This window comes from Rhinatrema bivittatum, chromosome 2, assembly GCF_901001135.1.
Source record: "Rhinatrema bivittatum chromosome 2, aRhiBiv1.1, whole genome shotgun sequence".
Lineage (NCBI taxonomy): Eukaryota > Metazoa > Chordata > Amphibia > Gymnophiona > Rhinatrematidae > Rhinatrema > Rhinatrema bivittatum.
Genome location: NC_042616.1, coordinates 146,176,111 through 146,196,634, shown reverse-complemented (window position 1 = coordinate 146,196,634; position 20,524 = coordinate 146,176,111). Strand labels below are relative to the sequence as shown.

General features: G+C 43.7%; 1 protein-coding gene across 3 annotated transcripts in view; it reads right to left on the bottom strand.

Moving 5' to 3' along the window:
- The window catches only part of DNAJC1 (DnaJ heat shock protein family (Hsp40) member C1), a 652,900-nt gene that overhangs the window by 431,263 nt on the left and 201,113 nt on the right, over positions 1-20,524 (bottom strand). For all 3 annotated transcript variants that reach the window (XM_029588718.1, XM_029588719.1, XM_029588720.1), the window contains one exon: positions 12,714-12,879. In XM_029588718.1, the coding sequence (XP_029444578.1) occupies positions 12,714-12,879 (166 nt within the window). The remainder of the gene's footprint in view (positions 1-12,713; positions 12,880-20,524) is intronic.

The window sequence follows — 20,524 nt, the reverse complement described above, 5'->3', positions numbered from 1 at the left end:
CCTTCATCCAGACAGTAATGAGCTGCAAAGGTGTGAATAGAACTCCATGTTGCTGCTTTACATATGTCAAGAATTGGCACTGAACGATAGTGCATTACTGAGGTTGACATTGCTCTTACTGAGTGTACCTTTACTCACCCTTGGAGAGGAAGGCCTGCTTTTTCATAGCAAAACTGTATGCAATCTGCTAGCCAATTGGATAGAGTATGTTTACCCACTGCTTTACCCGGTTTATTCGGGTCATAAGAAACAAAAAGTTGGTTGGATTTCCTGTGGACTGCAGTGCGGTTTAAGTAAAAAGATAACACGTTTACAGTCCAAGGTATGTAAGGCCCGTTCTCCTTGGTGAGAATGAGGCCTTAGAAAGAATGTGGGCAAAACTATGGATTGATTCAAGTGGAATTCCGTAACTACTTTAGGAAGGAATTTTGGATGTGTACAGAGAACCACTCTGTCATGTAGAACTTCGTATAAGGTGCGTACGTGACAAGTGCTTGTAATTCACTAACTCTCCTAGCCGAGGTAATGGCTATGAGGAAGATAGTCTTCCATGTGAGAAATTTAAGATCACAGGAATCTATGGCTTCGAAAGGAGAACGCATAAGCCTTGTTAGAACCAGATTCAGGTCCCATTCTGTGACTGGAGGCCGAATTGGTGGCTTAAGTTGAATTAAACCTCTCATAAACTACTGACGAGAGGTGGTGTTGAGATTGGTGCATCTCCCATCTTGTTATGGTAAGCAGAGATTGCACTTAAGTGTACCTGTACAGATGAAGTCTGGAGACCAGATTCTGAAAGATGGTATAAATAGTTTAGAAGAGAAGATGTGGAGCAAGTGAAAGGATCAGTATTGTTTTGTTTGCACCACAAGGTGAATCGTTTCCATTTGGAAGAATAATTCTTCTGGGTGGAGGGTTTACGTGAAGCTACAAGCACTTGGGATACATCAGCTGAAAGATTGAAGGGTTGCAGGATCAAGCTTTCAACATCCATGCTGTCAGGGATAGAGATTGGAGGTTGGGATGGCGCAACCGACCCTGATCTTGAGTTATGAGAGTGGGAGCTATTCCCAGACGAATTGGATCCCCAACAGAGGTCTAGAAGTGTGGGAAATCATACTTGTCAAGGCCAATATGGGGCTATGAGTATCATGGACCCCTTGTCCTGTTGTAGCTTCACTAGAGTTTTGGTTATGAGCGGTATCGGAGGATACGCGTATAGAAGGCCTGAGTTCCAGTGGCGAGCAAAAGCATCCCTGGGTAAGTGGTTTGACTGCTTGGACAGGGAACAGTAAGTGCTCACTTTGTAATTCAGTTGTGATGCAAAGAGGTCTATTGTTGGGTGGCCCCAACGTTGAAATATTTTGGTCGCCACTTCTGGGATTCAGAGACCATTCGTGAGGCTGGAAATGACTGCTGAGGCGATCGACCACTACATTGTGAATGCCTGCCAGATAAGTGGCCCGTAGAAACATTGAGTGTGCTAGGGCCCAGTACCAAATCTGTGCAGCTTCTTGGCAAAGGAGATACGAGCCCATACCTCCCTGTTTGTTGATGTACCACATGGCTACTGTGTTGTCAGTTTGGATTAAAACAGTCTTGTGTGACAGGCAGTCCTTTAACACATGCAGCACATAATGTATAGCTCGAAGCTCTAGGAAGTTTATCTGAAATGTAGTTTGAGGATTTGTCCAAGTACCTTAAGTTTGCAGATGACCAATGTGTGCTCCCCAGGCTAAGGTGGATGCATCTGTAGTTAATGTCATTTGCACAACCGGTTGCTGGAAAGGCAGGCCTTTAAGCAAATTGTCCATGGTTGTCCACCAGAGGAGTGAGGAACGTAGTTGCTAAGCTATTTGAATTGGAGAAGACAGTGGCTGAATGGCTTGTATCCAATGTGTTTTGAGAGACCATTGCATGAGCCTCATGGCTAATCGGGCCATGGGAGTGAAGTGAACTGTAGAGGCCATATGACCGAGAAGAATAAGGAACTGATGAGTTGTTACTTGTGACTGAGCACGGAGGGCATTTGCTAAGGAAACGAGTGTGTGTGCACGGTCTCGTGGAAGAAAAGCTTTTGCTGTCATGGTGTTTAATTCTGCTCCGATGAATTGTAACAGGTGAGATGGTGTGAAGTGGGATTTCTGGTAGTTGATGAGAAATCCCAAGGAATGGAGTAGATTGATTGTGAGCTTGAGAGCGCTGAGAGCTCCTTCTTTCGTTTGGCTTTTGATGAACCAATCGTCGAAATAAGGAAACATGTGCACTTCCCTGTTTGTGTAAGTGGGCCACTGCTAGACACTTTGTGAACACGCGGGGTGCTGAGGCAAGGGCGAATGGAAGCACCCTGTACTGGAAATGTTGAGTTCCTAATAGGAATCGTAGATACTTGCAATGAGGAGGGAATATGGGAATGTGAGTGTAAGCGTCTTGAAGATCCAGAGAACAGAGCCAATCGCCTTTTTGAAGTAGAGGTAACATTGTGCCTAATGATACCATTCTGAATTTCTCCTTTAAGAATTTGTTGAGATTTCTGAGGTCTAGGATGGGTCGTAGGCCTCCTGTTTTCTTTGGAATGAGAAAATAATGGGAATAGAATCCTCTGCCCTGCTGAGGTCGGGGAACTGGTTCCACGGCCCTGGCTCTCAGAAGGGTGGATAATTCTGTTTGTAAGAGTGTGGACTGATTGTTTACTGTCCAAGACAGAGTGGGTGGAGTGTCGCTTGGTACAGTGAGAAAGTCCAAGTGGTACCCTTGAGTGGTGATGGACAGTACCCATTGGTCTGTGGTAATGGGATTCCAATTGTGTTGAAAGAAAGTAATCCGAACTCCTACCGGTAAGCTTGGGATCGGATTGGAGGAGAAGCTGCTATTCTCTGGTAGAATCTCAAAACCACGAAGTAGATCCCGTTTGAGGAGGGGGTTGAGGTCTGGTTGTTCTTGGCTGCCTAGGCTGTGATCTTTGAGGCGGCCTAGACTAGCGTCCACATGTAGGAGTTGGATAATAACGCCTTTGTCTATAATATGGGCATTTGGAATCCTTTCTTGGGATTCTTCTGGATGATGGTTGAGATTCTTGAGGTATCGAAGATAGCTGTTTCAGAGTTTCCGTATGATCCTTTAACAAGGAAACTGCTTCCTTCACCTTATCCCCGAAGAGGTTGTCCCCGAGACAAGGGAGATCAGCTAGTTTCTCTTGTATCTCAGGCCTCAAAATCTGAGGCCTTGAGCCATGCTCATCTGTGAGCACTGATACCCGTTGCAGATAGTCGAGATGCTGTTTCAAAACTATCGTACGCTGCACGAACCTTGTGTTTACCAGCCTCTAAACCTTTGTGAATTATGTTGGAAACAGGTTCTTGAAGCTGGTCAGGGAGTGATTGAGTGATCTCCTGCATTTGTTTCCATAAATTGCGCTGGTATTTGTCATGAATAGCTGGTAGGCAGCAATCCTGGAGATGAGCATAGATCCTTGAAACATTTGCTTTCCTAGATTATCTAGGAATCTGTTATCCCTTCCCGGTAGAATTGAAGAATGTGTCTTTAATCTCTTGGCCTTCTTTTGTGCCAACTCAACTACCACTGATTGATGAGGCAGTTGAGCCCTTTGGAAACCTGGGATGTGTTGAACCAGGTATGTTGCATCAGTCCTTTTGTTAACAGGAGGAATTGATCCAGGGTGTTCCCATAGCCTATACATCAGTTCCTGAAGAACTTCGTGGACTGGTATGGCTAAGACCTCCTTCGGTGGGTCTACAAACTGTAACACTTCTAGTGTTTTTTGTCTGACATCTTCTGACTGCAGCTGGAAAGGAATGGTATCCGCCATTTCCTTTATGAAATTAGAAAAGACAGATCCTCTGGAGGGGATTTTCTGCGTTCCTCCAGGGGAGAAGGCTCAGAGAGGACTTCTTCGTCTGTGGAGACATCGGAATCTGTCTGTCCAAGTGTCAGATGTATGGGTTGTTTTGGCTTTCGAAGGCATCGATGGAAATAGTGGACATTGAGGGAATCGGACGGGGAATCCCCGACAGGCCCAGAATGGGATCAGGCATCGGTAATTCCGGAGGAACAACTGGTGTCCTCGGTAGCAACAGTGCTTCCTGAGGTTTTGGAGGAAGAGCATCAGAGCATCCAATTTTGCTAGAATAGGTGCCAAAATGGATAAATCAGGTGCCAGCATCGAAGGAATTTCTGGTGGAACAGATAGTGGCACCGTAATCTGTACCAGTGGTATCGATGACGTGCCCGGCGATGGTATCTGTAAGGGCATCGAAGGAGTCTCCGATGGAGCTGGGAATGGTGTCGATGGAAGAATTGGAGGCATCGGTGGCGATGTCGATGGCGCTGGCCTTGAAGGTTGAGCCAGTCCTGGTATGGCGTCTAGGAGTGCATTCCTGACAGCCTGGCAGATATATCCGTTCAGTTCCGCCTGCATAGCTGGTGAAACCAGAGCAGCTATGGGGGAGGCAGCGATGGCAATTCCGATTCCTCTGCAGAGCCCTGGGGAGGAATGGTTCCCAACACCGATATCGGTGGGGATCGCCGTGGAGTCGAAGGCCTCATAGAAACCTCTTCCATCCGAGGTTTCTTAGATGGAGATCCGGAATCTTTCGATGGCTGACCGGTTACCGGATCGATGCCAGAACCGTGAGGCCTTCGATGACGATGCCGATGCTTCTCTAACTTTTTCGACGCCCGATGCCAATTTCCTCGAAGAAGCTGAGGGGGACGATAAGGATCTATCTCCCGCTTCATCCGGAACTCGTTTTTTAAGAATTACTTTACGAATCGTTCCTGCCGGAGACGATTGTGTCGACGTTGATGTTGAAGGGAGCAACTGAAGACTAAATAGTTGCTCCATTTTCTCCATCCGGAGCCGTCGTCCTTTTGGTGTCATCTCGGTGCACTTTTGACAAGACTGAACATCGTGGTCCCCGCCGAGACAGAGCACACACTCTAAGTGTGGGTCTGTGATGGACACAGTTCTGCCACAAATAGGGCATTTTTTGAAGCCCGTAGCCATGGTTAGTTGGACAGCCGTCGACGACTAGGCTAAGAAAAAAACGGCATGGAACAGACGGCAAAAAGAAAAAAAATTTACTGCGATGGAATTTTATGGAATACCCTTGCGGAAAAAAGTTTTTCTAAGCTTTTTATGAGGTATGGTAAATTTACCACACAGGACTCCAAATTAACCACGAGGCTAACGGCTCCACGGAAAAAAGAAGACTGAAGGGAGACCCCTGTGGCAGAGAATATCATAGCATGCTGGGCATGCTCAGTGGGCACACTGTGAGAGTCAAAAGTTTATAGAAACTTTGATAGAAGTTTTTCCGTATAGGGCTCCATTATCGATATCACCCATATGTGAGAACTAGCATCCTGCTTGTCCTGGGATAACACCTATTACAAGGTAAGCAATTTTGCTTTATCCCAGGACAAGCAGGATGCTAGTCCTCAAATATGGGTGATTAGCAAGCTAGAGGCTGAGTCATTTTGTAGTGAAGGAACACTGAAGTATTGTTAGTGAAAATGAGGCAGCCGAAGATCACAGAAGGTTGGATGTAGTAGGAGTTGGGATTATACTGGAAACAAGTTCTTTAAGACAAATTGTCCATAGGCTGAATCTAGTCTTCCTTCTTTGTCCAAACAGTAATGAGCTGCAAAGGTGCGAAGAGAACTCCATGTTGCTGCTTTACATATGTCAAGAATTGGCACTGAACAATAGTGTACTACTGAGGTTGACATTGCTCTTACTGAATGCTTCTTTACTCGCCCTTGGAGAGGAAGGCCTGCTTTTTCATAGCAAAACTGTATGCAATCTGCTAGCCAGTTGGAGAAAGTATATTTGCCCACTGCTTTACCCGGTTTGTTTGGATCAAAAGAAACAGAGTTGAGTGGATTTCCTGTGGACTGCAGTGCGGTTTAAGTAATATGCTAATGCACATTTACAGTCCAAGATATGGAAGGCCCGTTCTCCTTGGTGAGAATGAGGCCTTGGAAAGAATGTGGGCAAAACTATGGATTGCTTCAAGTAGAATTCCTTAACTACCTTGGGGAGGAATTTTGGATGTGTCCGGAGAACCACTCTGTCATGTAGGAATTTTGTATAGGGTGAGTAAGTGACAAGTGCTTGTAACTCACTAACCCTTCTAGCTGATGTAATGGCTATAAGGAAGATGGTCTTCCATGTGAGAAGTTTAGGATCACAGGAAGTCATGGGTTCAAAAGGAGAACGCATGAGCCTTGTTAAGACCAGATTAAGGTCCCATTCTGTGACTGGTGGCTGAATTGATGGTTTAAGATGAGTTAAACCTCTCAAATCTACTGACAAGAGGTTGTATGGATATTGGTGCATCTCCCATCTTATTATGGTAAGCTGAGATTGCACTTAGGTGTACTCTGACAGATGAAGTCTGGAGACCAGATTCTGAAAGATGGTATAAATAGTTTAGAAGAGAAGATGTGGAGCAAGTGAAAGGATCAGTATTGTTTTGTTTGCACCACAAGGTGAATCATTTCTATTTGGAAGAATAATTCTTCTGGGTAGAGGGTTTACGTGAAGCTACAAGCCCTTGGGATACATCAGCTGAAAGATTGAAGGGTTGCAGGATCAAGCTTTCAACATCCATGCTGTCAGGGATAGAGATTGGAGGTTGGGATGGCGCAACCGACCCTGATCTTGAGTTATGAGAGTGGGAGCTATTCCCAGATGAATTGAATCCCTGACTGAGAGGTCTAGAAGTGTGGGAAACCATACTTGTCGAGGCCAATATGGGGCTATGAGTATCATGGACCCCTTGTCCTGTTGTAGCTTCACTAGAGTTTTGGTTATGAGCGGTATCTGAGGATACGCGTATAGAAGGCGTGAGAGTTCCAAGGGCGAGCAAAGGCGTCCTTGGCTGACTGGTGCTTCTGTCTGTGCAGAGCGCAGAACTTGTCCACTTTGTGATTCAGGTGTGATGCAAAGAGGTCTATTGTTGGTTGCCCCCAATGCTGAAATATCCTGATTGCTACTAAGGGATCCAGGGATCACTCGTGTGGTTGAAACTGACGACTGAGGCGATCTGCAACTACGTTGTGGATGCCCGCTAGATAAGTGGCCCAGAGACTCATGGAATGGGTCAGGGCCCAGTCCCAAATCTATGCGGCTTCTTGACAAAGGAGATACGAGCCTGTACCTCCTTGTTTGTTCAGGTACCACATGGCTACTGTATTGTCCGTTTGAATCAGAACAGTCTTGTGTGAAAGGCAGTCTTTGAACGCATGCAGCGCATAATGTATAGCTTGAAGTTCTAGGAAATTGATTTGAAATTTTGCTTCAGTTTTGTCCAAGTACCTTGGGTTTGAAGATTGTTTATGTGAGCTCCCCAACCCAAGGTGGACGCATCTGTAGTTAAAGTTATCTGTGGGACTGGTTGTTGGAAGGGTAGGCCCTTGTGCAAGTTGTCCTTGTTTGCCCACCAGAGTAGAGATGAACGTAGCTGGTGGGTTACTTGAATTGGAGAGTACAGTGGTTGAATGGCTTGGATCCATTGTGACTTTAAAGTCCATTGGGTTATTCTCATGGCTAGTCTTGCCATAGGAGTGACATGAACTGTGGAGGCCATGTGGCCTAGTAAAGTTAGAAACTGATGAGCTGTTGCTTGTTTCTTCGAGTGTAGCGAGTTTGCAATAGGGAAAGTGTGTCTGCCCGATCCTCTGGTAGAAAAGCTTTTGAAAGGATGGTGTTCAATTCTGCTCCTATGAATTGAAGCAGGTGAGATGGAATTAGATGGGACTTTTGATAATTGATGAGAAAGCCCATGGAGTGAAGTAGAGCAATTGTTTGACTGAGAGAAGCCAGAGCTCCTTGTTGAGATTGACTTCTGATGAGCCAGTCATCTAGATAAGGGAAAACATGGACACTTTCCTTGTGTAAGGGTGCTGCTATTACTGCCAGGCATTTTGTGAATACTCTGGGAGCTGAGGCAAGTTGGAATGGTAGTACTCTGTACTGGAAATGTTGATGACCCACCAGGAAACGCAGATACTTGCGATGAGGAGGGAATATTGGAATGTGAGCGTAAGCGTCTTGTAGATCCAGAGAACAAAGCCAATCTCCTGTTTGAAGAAGTGGAAGCATGGTGCCTAGAGAAACCATCTTTCTTCAGAAATTTGTTGAGATTTCTGAGGTCTAGGATGGGACGTAGGCCTCCGGTTTTCTTTGGAGTGAGGAAATAACGGGAATAAAATCCTCTGCCCTGCTGAGTCCGGGACACTGGTTCTACAGCTCTGGCTCTCAGAAGGGTGGATAATTCTGCTTGTAGATTAATTATGTGATTTTCACTTAGTGGAAGAGGTTTTGGAGGAGAATCTCTTGGAATTGAGACAAAATTGAGTTGGTAACCTCGAGATATTATTGAGAGCACCCATTGGTCTGTTATCTGTACCCAATGGTTGTAAAAGGAGGAAACTCTGCCTCCTACTGGCAGATCTGGTTTCGGGTTGTGGAAATGGTTTTGGTTTCTGGTGATGGCCTCAAAAACCTGCAGCCGGTCCCGTCTGCGGGGGAGGTTGAGGCCTAGCAGCTCTAGGTTGTCTGGGCTGAGATCTTTGCTGCGGACGAGAAGATCTGCCCCTTGATGCTGGAGGGTAATAACGCCTCTGCCTGTAGAAAGGCTTCCGAGATTCCTTCCTTGGAGGACGGCGAGATGATGCAGCAGAATCTTGCACAACTGACAACAGTTGGCCCAAGGTTTCCGTAAGTTCTTTCGATTGGGCCACAGCATCCTGTACCTTTGACCCAAAGCGGTTGTCACCTACGCATGGCAAATCAACCAGTTTTTCCTGGACCTCAGCCCTAGGTCAGAGGCCTTCAACCATGCCCAGCGGCGTGCACTAATGCCCGAGGCTGCTACTCTGGAAGCAGTTTCAAAATTGTCGTAAGTGGCTCAGACTTCGTGCTTTCCAGCTTCAAGCCCTTTGTGTATTATGGCTTGAGCTGCTTCTTGGTATTGCTGAGGTAGGGAAATGAAAAGTTCTTGCATCTGTTTCCAAAGATTCCTCTGGTATTGCATCATATATAGCTGATATGATGCAATCCTTGAATTGAGCATGGCTCCCTGATACACTCTCCTGCCCAAGGAGTCCAGGAATCTGTAGTCTTTCCCAGGAGGAGTGGAGGAATGAAGTCTTATTCTCTTAGATTTCTTCTGTGCAGACTCAACAACTGATTGATGTGGCAGTTGTGATTTTTGGTATCCAGGAATATTTTGGACTAAATAAGTGGTGTCCACTCTCTTGGACTAAATAAGTGGTGTCCACTCTCTTGAGCATGGATGTTCCCAGAGTCTATGCTGTAATTCCAACAGTACTTCGTGGAAAGGGATGGCCAGGACTTCTTTTGAAGGGTCCACAAACTGTAGAACTTCCAAAGTTTGCTGTCTTGTGTCCTCTTCAGATACCAAGTTAAATGGTATTGTGTCTGCCATATCCTTAAAATTAGTGAAGGATAAGTCCTCTGGTGGGGATTTTCTTCCTTCCTTCCTTCTGGAGAAGGGTCAGACAAACTCTCAGAAGTAGTATCTGTATATTTGTCCTCCAGGGAATCATATGGGTCTTCTCTACAAGGAGAAGTGGGAGAAGACCTTGGTGGTCGAAAAAGCCCTGAAGGACCTGGCTGTGGATCATCAAATGGTGTCCGTCCAGGGACTTCATGTGATTTGGCTGGAATCTATTTTGGTGGTAGAGCAAAGACGATTGCGTCGAATCTGTTCATGAGAAGTTGAAACACTAATTCTGGTTGCCCTGGGGCCCCAGGCACTGGCGTCGGTATTGATGGAACTGGTTCCAGCATTGGTCCGGGCATCGGCGATGGTAAAGGCATCTGCATCGACGGATGCTTTGGTACCGGTGCAGGCAGTGGCTTCGGTATTTGTACTGGCATCGGTGCGTGCACCGGTATAGACATCGGCGAGGGCATCGATGGTCGATCCTACAATGCTTGGGAGCACCGCTTGACAGATAAATCCCGTCAATTCCTCCGTGATAGCTGGTGCAGGCAGAGCAGCTACACGTGGTGGCAGTGGAGGTGTTAGTGGTCCTTCCACAGCATCCTGTGGAGGTTTGATGGTCGGCACATCGAGAGGAGGTGAACGCCTCGGCATCGAAGGCCTCGGTATTTCTTGAAAGCGAGGCCGTTTTGCGGTCGATTTCTCTGGGGAGAGAAGTGCCTCCGGAATCTATGGGTGGCGATGCCGATGCTTCGGTCGATGTTCTGCCGCTGATCTTGTCGATGCCATGGATGGGGGTCGGCGAGGAACGATCCCCCGAGCCTTCCAGACGACTTTTTTTGAGGATTAGACGTTTTGAAACTCCGGCTGGAGATGATTGAGTGGACGTCGATAGGGAAGGCAAAAGTTGTAGATAGAATAAGTGTTCCATCTTTTCTTGTCGGGCCTTTCGACCCTTCGCGGTCATTTCAGCACACTTTGGACAAGATGTTACATTGTGTGTTTGACCTAAACAAAGAACACACTCGAGGTGTGGATCTGTAATGGACATAGTCCGATTACAATTGGGACATTTTTTGAATCCCGTGGCCATATTTCCCTCGACAGCCATCGAAAATGAGAAGAAAAATATTTTTACTCAAAAAAAAGAGTGAGAATGAGAAAATTTACTTACCGGCCGGTGGTAACACGGGAGACCCCAATATGGGAGAAAAATTACTATTTTTAAATCTGATTTTTAGTCAGAAAGTATGTGAGAAAACTCACACAGGCTCCTGCTCAGCGATGCCAAAAACAGAACGGAAAAACAAAGACTGTGGCTGAGAATATCATGGCATGTTCAGTGACCTCAGAGTGCCAATCAAAAGTTTCTAGAAACTTTGACAGAAAGTTTTCTGCAATAGGGCTCCAATGTTGTCACCCATATGTGAGGACTAGCATCCTGCTTGTCCTGGGATAATGTGTTCACTCTAAGAGGTGACAACGGTCTAAGGTAGCACTGCAGCAATGCTGGAGAAGAGCCACTGGGTTATTTCTCCATCTCTTTAACTTTATCTAAAGAAATCTCTCACAAGACCTGTAATCCAATTGAGCAACTAACATACCCCCGCCCTCCCCCAGTCTGATGTAGGCAGTGGAACTTACTCTTCCAGGACAAAGCTAGGTTCCTGCATGCAATAAGAATCTTTTTTTTTGGGGGGGGGGGGGGGGGGGGGAGGCGAGTGACAGTATGATACATACAAAGCTTTAATGTGGGCCAATAGGGAAGTCCTTCAAGTCCTCCTGCTTAACTTAACTCCCAAGAAAGCAGATACCATTGCACCACAAGAGGAGAATTTACTGCCACTTCCGAGAAACTTATGTAGTTTCTCCATTGCTTGGAATGTCAAGCATTTGGGACAGCTGTGCACAGGCACAATGGTCTATCTTGGCATGGTCTGGAGCAAAGCAAGGAGGGCAGTCAATAAGAGAAGCACCATACCATGGATGCAGTCCTGGAATCCACCCTTTGAATACTTCATTCTTGATGGCCATGTTGAGGAAGCAAAAATCTTTTTTTTTTTATAGCACTGAAAGTGCTGCCATGGGTGCTGCAGTGCAGTAAGACAACTAAAGTAGAAAAAAACCCCAAAATAATGAAAAAAATTTTTTTGTCTGTGCTCTGCTCAGACAAAAAATAACTGAGGAGTATCTCAAAGCAATGCCTATGTGGGAACTCTCACGTGTGCTCAGTAGAGCTTAAAGTTGTACAAGCTGGGAGATATGAGTCAGTTTGGTGCTGCCAGATGTCATCCACATGTAATGGGTAATCCAGCCTACTTATCAATAGAAAAAAAAAAAAAAGATTAAAGTGGCTGGCCAGTTGGAAATCGGCTTTGCACAGCCAAGCAAAGGAACTAAGTTTGATCCCTGAGTCAGGTCTTCCAACTCCCTGGCCAAACAGGGGATGCTGTGGAGGTAGAGGGGAGACCCAGTCATTGCAAATCAGCAACACCTTATTGACTGGATTTAGGGTCCATGTCTGCAAGATCCTGGAAGAAGCTCTAGTGTATGGCCCCCAGTGAAGGGCTGCAGTTGCAATGACTGGGCCAAATTGGGAGGAGATTTAAAATAGAGGAAAAATGCCCAAGAAGTTGTAAATGAAGGCTCATGGCAGATCTCAGGTCTGGTTCCATTTGAGCTAAAAGACCAAAGGAACATGAGGAATCTGCCAGATCTAAAAAAAAGTAAAATGTTAACAGATGATTTAAAAAAAAAAAAAAAAAAAGAAGGGCAAACTTCTTCCAGCAGCCTGAAGAGGACCAAAACTGGGACAAAAGACAGTCGCATAAGCCATCTGTGTAAATCCATTGAGTCCGCTTTGTTATTTGAGGAAAAAAAAATGTACACTTCATTTCAAAAAACTGTTCTATAATAATCTAGCTATCATCACTAATTTAAGAATGTTAGATGTACATCTGTATGATGCAGAATATCAAAAAATATTTGTTACTCATTTGTGCAACTCTTTAGCAGTCCAATTATTTGCACACAAATGTAATTTGTTACTTTACACAAGTTTAATCATGGTGACAAATTCTGTGAACAGAGCTAAAATATTTCTAAAGTTCATTTAATATTCTATAGAAATTCCCATAAAAATACAAAAATCTAATTCATTAGCAAGAAATTACAGACTGAAATGTATAAGGAACTTGGTTCATTACAGATACTCACCAGCTGTTTTTCCAGGTAGATTGACCAAACTACAGCAAAATGACCCACTGTGAGGATAATGAACAAAAGCAATGCTAGCTCAGCATTGCTCAACTTTCTCACCCGCCTATAGTAGAATACAGGCTGTCGCCAATCAGGTAATCCATTGGTAAGAACATCATTATACCTTCAACAGAAATAACCAGAATTTCAGAAGAAATTTATAAACAAATAAATACTATGTACAGAAAAAAAAATATGTATGCATGCTCGCTCAGATTAGGTACAAATAAAATCTCTCAGACAAAATGTGGCTTTATTCTCAATGTGCTAGAGGAAAAGTGTCAAACTTGCTGCTATAGCACCTCCATTCAGCTCATATATGTAAAGTTAACACCAGAAGACTTGCAGTTAAGTCTCCCTTGGCACCTTAAAAATATTAATGGGGAGCCATGAGTAGGATTTGTTTCCAAATTATAAAACATTACATGTATTGGTCTGGTCAAAATGATTTTAATTGTAATTGTGTATTGTATGTTATGTAGCCATCTGGAGCTTTTCCAAGGGTAGGTGATTTATATATTGAAAAAATAAATATTAAATATTTTGTATAAGCATCTATAAATCATTGAAATTCAATAGAAGAAAAAATATTGGGGATTTGGTTGTTCGCAGTTGTGTTTTTTTCTGAAACATTCTAGCACATTGTTTAAAAAAGAAAATCTCTTAACAGATTTACCATGCAAGAAGTACAAAGGGCTACTTCTGTTCTGTATTACACTTAAGATTTATTTGCTACAAATTAAGAGACCATTAAACCAAATATATATTTCAAGCATAAGCCTATTAACATATTTACCAGTAAAGCTGAAAGGTCTTTGGACAAAGAAAAACCACATACACAATTTTACAAAGTCTGAAGACAAAATAGTCTTCAATGAAAAATCCTTCTGAAGTAAGACATTTCAAAGTAAAAGGAAATTCTATATATAAATGTTAAATCTAAGGTTTTAACATTTTAAATGTAGCTTCAGTGTAAAGCTTAATTAAATCTTTGAAAATATTTGTGGTGTTCTTCATATCCAATCAGCTAGTCAAAAGTTTTAAAAAGCAAAGTATAGTTTCAAAAAGAAGCTGGATAAACATACAACCTGTTAATCTTAAAATGAGCTCAGCCCTTTCAATATTCCAATCACACCATTTCCAGAATTAAACCTGCACTGAAAGGCCTAATTTGGTGCAATACATTGACCAAAATATTTTAATTAAAAATATTCTGAGTTAGTTGCGGGCCTAATTACAGGAATAGAAATAGGGCCTATATTGTCATGCGGTCAGTACAACTCAGTAGTAGGTTTTTCTCAAGTAAATTGATGGATCCAAGAATAATAGCACAGCTGCTAAACTGCCAGCCTTCACATGTAAATCAATTTAAATGCAACTGCAGCAGCTTCTTTGATAGTTATTATTAAATTGCTACCTTTGAGATGGATTAAAACATTTTTAAAACTGGATGTCCTTATAACCAAAAAATTAAAATGCATTTTATTATACTAGTGGCAACAAAACATTTCTACTCATAAACAAACAAAAAAATGCTTGCCCTCTGATTAGACTTATCTGGGAATCCCAGTTTCTCACATTTTGCGATTTAGTTTATTTTAAAAATGTTAAACCACTATAAAATATTTAAATTTGTTTACTAAAAAAATGAACAGTTTAGCAAATAGTTACATTAAAACATTAATCTTCCAATATTGTTGTAAATGTTAACAATAGCCCCATTTTCACAATACAGAAATCCCATTTAGTGCACAACTATGTTTAAGACAGCAGAATCACTTGCATTAAACACTCTAAATAGTGCCATTTACTAGGCACTGTGTGTTTCTCTGAACAGTCTCCAAAGATTAGGCTCAGGAATCAATGTTCTATTGATTTTGCTATCAATGAACATTATGGCTCACACGACTGGCCTTTTTAAGGGAAGATAACTTCCATTATAACCACCACAATTTTATTTATTTTAAAGAATATTAGCTGTTAAACACTAAAATATTGCCATAAATGACCAGAAAAGTACAGAAGATTTTGGGAATATGAAAATTTGTTGGCAGGCTGTCCTACATGTAGACTATCATTTTTTAAAAATGTATTTCATTACATAAACTGAATAGCTTATCAAACTATGATAATAGAAAAATGATATACATTAGATGTTCAGCGCAAATATCCTTACCTGTGACCATTACTTATAAAGCATGTTTGCTTACCATGATGAATTAGCCATTACCTATGGGTGACATCTGGCAGCACCAAACTGGCTTATTTCTCCAAACTGTAGTCTTTACCTCTACTGAGCATGTACAGAAGTTCCCATGTGGTAGTTGCCTTGTGAGCATTCTCAGTCAATAACAGAGCTAAGATTAGCTATACAGTCTACTCTCCAGGTTGGTGGGTGGGTACTCCATAGCTAATTCATCCTACTATCTAAATAAAACACTGTTTAATGGTAAGCAATCATGCATTTTCTGTTAATAAGAAGGCTGAATTAGCCATTACATAAGGGGAGTCCCAAGCTAAGAATTGCAGCAAAGTGAAGAGTAGACTACACAGAGAACAGATTTCGCAAAACTACTTGTCCAAAACTATTGTCAGGCTTTAAAATTGTATCAAAGCAGTAATGGGATGTGAATGTTTGAATTGATGACCATGTTTCAGCTTTGCAGATATCTTTGAAGGGTATTCATCTGAAATAAGCAATAGAAAAAGCCATAGCTCATACTTGATGAGCCTTGATGGAGCATGCAAGTTGAAGTCCCACTAGGACATAGCAGTGATGGACAAGTTCAGCTATTCAAAATGGATAAAATTTGTTTGGCAACTGCTACTCCAAGGCAGTTAGGGGTATATGAGATGAAAAGCTGATTAGTTTGATAATGAGGTTGAGCACATAGTTTGTAATATGCCAAGGCCTGTTTACTGAATAAGGAGGGCCTTTTTTCCCTTATCCACATGTGGTCTTGGGAAGAACGTAGGAAGTAATACAGACTGATTAATATGGAAGGCAGATACTATTTTCAGTAAAAACTTTGGGTAGTATGAAGAACCACCCTGTTGTGATAGAACTGCAGGTATGAAGGGTAATGGAGAAGAGTCTGAAGTTCACTAACTCTTCTTACTGAGAAGAAAGCAATGAGGAAAAATATTTTCCAGATTAAGAACTAAAAGGGAAATGACTCCAATGGCTCGAAAGAAGGCTTCATCAGCTGAAAGAGGACCAGGTGGTTTCTGTTTCAGGGGTTTTGACGTTCTAGAATCCTTTCATAAAACGCAATACAAGCAGATGCATGGAGATGGATTTATTGTCCAACAAAGCGTGTAAACCGTAATGGCACTCAGATGTACTTTCACTGAGGCAGTGACAAGGCCCAAATTAGATACGTGAAGCAAGTATTTCAAAGTTGAAGGGGGCTCAAATGAATAGGGATCAGAATCATGTTGGCACCAGATCGAAAATCTTTTCTATTTGAAGGCTTAGTTTTTCCTGGTGGAAGGCTTCCTAGATGAAATCAATATGTCTTTGAATGCCAATGGTAAGTGAAGATTGGCAATCTCTAAGCATTCAACATCAGTGCCATGAGGTTGAAGGCTATAAGACTGGGATAAAAGAGCATCCCATCACCTTGAGTTAGAAGAGTGGGGTCTGACCTCACAGGTATGGGAGGACTGCTGGAAAGCTGGAAAAGATATACATACCAAATTTGTCTGGGCCCTGCCAGCACTATGAGGATCAGGCGGGCTCGAACTTGAAGAACTTTCTGGTTATCTTAGCAGCAAGTAGTGGTGCTTGAAAAGCATACATGAGGCTTTGACTCCAGTCGAAGGAAAGCATTGTGCAAGTCTAAGATTGCTTGGTAGAATGTAGCAAAATCAATTTAGTTTTGCATTTTGCTTGATGTAAGAAGATCCACTGTCAAACACCAGAAGTTGAATAGTTTGCCACGGACTGCTGAAGAAAGCACTCGTGAGGTCGAAACACTCTGCTGAGACAATCTGCCAAAATGTTGGAAACACCTGGCAGATAAGTTGATTGCAGGGTTGCTTGGTGACGCTCTGCCCAGTTCCAAATTGTCAGCTCTTCCTGGCAGAGAAGCAACAACCCTGTTCCCTCCTTGCTTGATGAAGCAGAACATGGCAACTTGATTGTTTGAATCAAAATGCTTTTGAGGAGATGTGTGAATGTGGTGAGAGCATCCCGCATTGCTCTTAGCTCCAGGAGGTTGATCTGGAAGAGAGATTCCTGTGAAGGCCAAAGCCTACATGGGCTCCCCAACCTCTGGATAAGGTATCCTGTTGCAAGGACAAGCTGATGGAAACAAAAACGGAATATAGCATCATTGCAGCTTCCTTGCAACCGGAGTTTTAATTCATACTACTAAAGATAGTGGTTGAATGAGCTGATCCTACAGAGATCACAGACTCCACTGGAGATAACATGTATGAAGGTGGGTCAGAACTACATGGATGGCAACTGCCATATGACTGAGCAGTAAGAGGAGATTTCTAGCAGTGGACTTCAGATTGGTAAGCTGCATTTCGATAAACGAGATTATGGTTTATATTCAATCAGTGGGCAAAAAATCTAAGATCTATAGCAGACATATGGCCATGTCCCAAGAATAAAGAATTGCTTCCCAAGAATTTGCCATGATCAGCCAGTCGTCTAGGTACTGGAACACCTGAATGTCCTGATGAAGGTGCACTGCTACTCCTGCAAAGCATTTGGTAAAGACTCTGGGTCAAAGAGGAGGCCAAATGGTAGAACTTTGTATTGGTAGAGGGATGAATTCATTTGTAACCATAGGAAATAAGAACATAAGAATATAAATTATGCCATACTGGGTCAGACCAAGGGTCCATCAAGCCCAGTATTCTGTTTCCAACAGTGGTCAAGCCAGGTTACAAATACCTAGCAGGATCCCATGGGGTAGATAGATTCCACGCTGCTTATACCACGAATAAGCAATGGATTTCTGCAATTCTACCTTTATAATGGTTAATGGATTTTTCCTTCAAGAACTTGTCCAAACCTTTTTTTAAACTCAGCTATACTAATAGCTTTCACCACATCCTTTGGCAACAAATTCCAGAGCTTAATTACCGTATTTTTCGCTCCATAAGACGCACCTGACCATAAGACGCACCTAGGATTCAGAGGGGGAAAATTTAAAAAAAAAAAAAAAATTGTGCTAAACCGGCTCTGCGTCTGGGCGTCTTATGGAGCAAATTAGGGGAGTGCATAGGGTTTTTTTTTCTCCCCATTTTGTTTTCGGGTCTGGGGAGGGCCATTTCGGTCCACTCCCCAGATCAGAAAATTTTTCTTTCTGTGGGAACCCCCAAACCCCCCCATCCCAACCCTTTAAATTAACAACCTCCACCCCCCTGACCCCCCCCAAGACCTGCCGAATTAATTTCCTGCAACCCCCCACCCTCCTGACCCCCCCAAGACCTGCCGAATTAATTTCCTGCAACCCCCCACCCTCCTGACCCCCCCAAGACCTGCCAAACGTCCCTGGTGGTCCAGCGGGGGTCCAGGAGCGGTCCGGGAACGATCTCCTGGGCGTGAGCCGTCGGCTGCCAGTAAACAAAATGGCGCCGACGGCCCTATGCCCTCACTATGTCACTGAGACCGACCGCTGCTATTGGTCGGTCTCAGTGACATAGTGAGGGCATAGGGCCGTCGGCGCCATTTTGTTTACTGGCAGCTGACGGCCCTATGCCCTCACTATGTCACTGATACCGACCAATAGCAGCGATCGGTCTCAGTGACATAGTGAGGGCATAGGGCCGTCGGCTGCCAGTAAACAAAATGGCGCCGACGGCCCTATGCCCTCACTATGTCACTGAGACCGACCAATAGCAGCGGTCGGTTTCAGTGACATAGTGAGGGCATAGGGCCGTCGGCGCCATTTTGTTTACTGGCAGCCGATGGCCCGCGCCCAGGAGATCATTCCCGGACCCCCGCTGGACCACCAGGGACGTTTGGCAGGTCTTGGGGGGGTCAGGAGGGTGGGGGGTTGCAGGAAATTAATTTCAGGTCTTGGGGGGGTTGTAGGAAATTAAGTCGGCAGGTCTTGGGGGAGTCGGGGGGGGGGGGGTGTTTGTTAGATTTTTGTTTGGTTTTTTTTTTATATTCGCTCCATAAGACGCACATACATTTTCCCCCCACCTTTGGGGGAAAAAAAGTGCGTCTTATGGAGCGAAAAATACGGTATGTGTTGAATAAAAAAAAAAAAAAAAAATTACTCTTATTAGTTTTAAATGTATTACCTAGCAACTTCATTGTGTCTCTCTTGGTCTTTGTACTTTTCAAAAGAGTAAACTGATTAACATTTACTCATTCCATTCTACACATTTTATAGATCTCTATCATATCTCCCCTCAGCGGTCTCTTCTCCAAGCTGAAGATTTGCTTCATAGGGGAATTGTTCCATCCCTTTATAATTTGTCACCCTTCTCAGTACTTTTTTTTTTTTTTTAATTCAGCTATAACTTTGAGATGTTGTGACCAGAACTATACACAATACTGAAGATTAGATTACACCATACCAATGGATCTGGTGGATTGAAATGTGAGTATAGTCATCCTTGAGATCAAGGGCACATATGCATTCTCCATGCTGAATGAATGGGAGAATCATGCTAAGTTCATTTTTAATTTTACACGGATATGATTGTTGAAAAGCCGTAAGTCCAGGATTAGTCGTAATCCTCCCCGTTCCTCACCCCCCACCCCACACACACTTGTTGGTGTTGTGATACAGGGAGGATCTTCACTGACTGGTAGTGTATAAGAGATTATACCTCCACATAAATCTGTGGGAGATGAGAAGGATTTGGTCAGGGTGGTAAATATAGTGTAGACATATGGAGGTCAGGAAAAATGCAACTAGTATCCATGTTGCACAATGCTGCAGACCCAAATCCTTGGTTATTTGGCACCAAGGGTTCAGAAAATGCTGAATTCATTCCATTACCAGAAGGGAAAGGACTCTGCTTATGCTGGGCCTGCTGAATTGTTTTTGGCTGACAGTGTTAACATTATCTAGTTTGGCCAGAAGTCATTGATACTGTGCTGGTGACAGGGACAGCAGGATTTAAACCCGCAGCATTGGGTGTTCAGGGCCAGAAAGATTAGTGACAGAGCCACAGGGACTCTGCTGAAGCAATGCAGACCCTCTGGTAAATATCAAGAAAAGAAATGTTGGAGAGGCCTGCCTCCAAAGGCCCCCTATTGGACCAGCATTAAGAGTGGCTTCTATTGAACAGCAGTATAAGGAAGCTCACTCTGCCACACTTTTGCTGGTTCAACAACCCACCCAGAGTTCGCTCCATGTATCTGTTTCCTGGCTTGTTCCTGGCTCCTGTTCTGGTCTTTGGCTCTTCCTGCAGTTTCACCTGGGCTTTCTGGCTTCTTACTCTGGTTCCAGGCTTGGCTCTCTGGTGCTCTCCATGTCTCTGTGCATAGCTGCACATTAAAAGACCTGGTAGCCACCTGAATCCAAGGGCTCACCCTGCAGGAAATGGCAGCTGCTATAAGCAAAGGCTCCTGCTCCAGTGAACCCACCCTTCCTTAAGGCTCATCCATTCACTATTGCCCTCACATTCTGGACCTGTAGCAGTTTTGGAACGGCTCTGACTCAAAGGCTTTCCCAAGGAGGCTGACAAACCTACACAGCGGGAGGAAGATCTACAGCCACTTATGAGAGATTTACACAGCTCTTCCATGCACATGGCCCGGAGCGCTTTAAGCATGGGAACATCCGTCC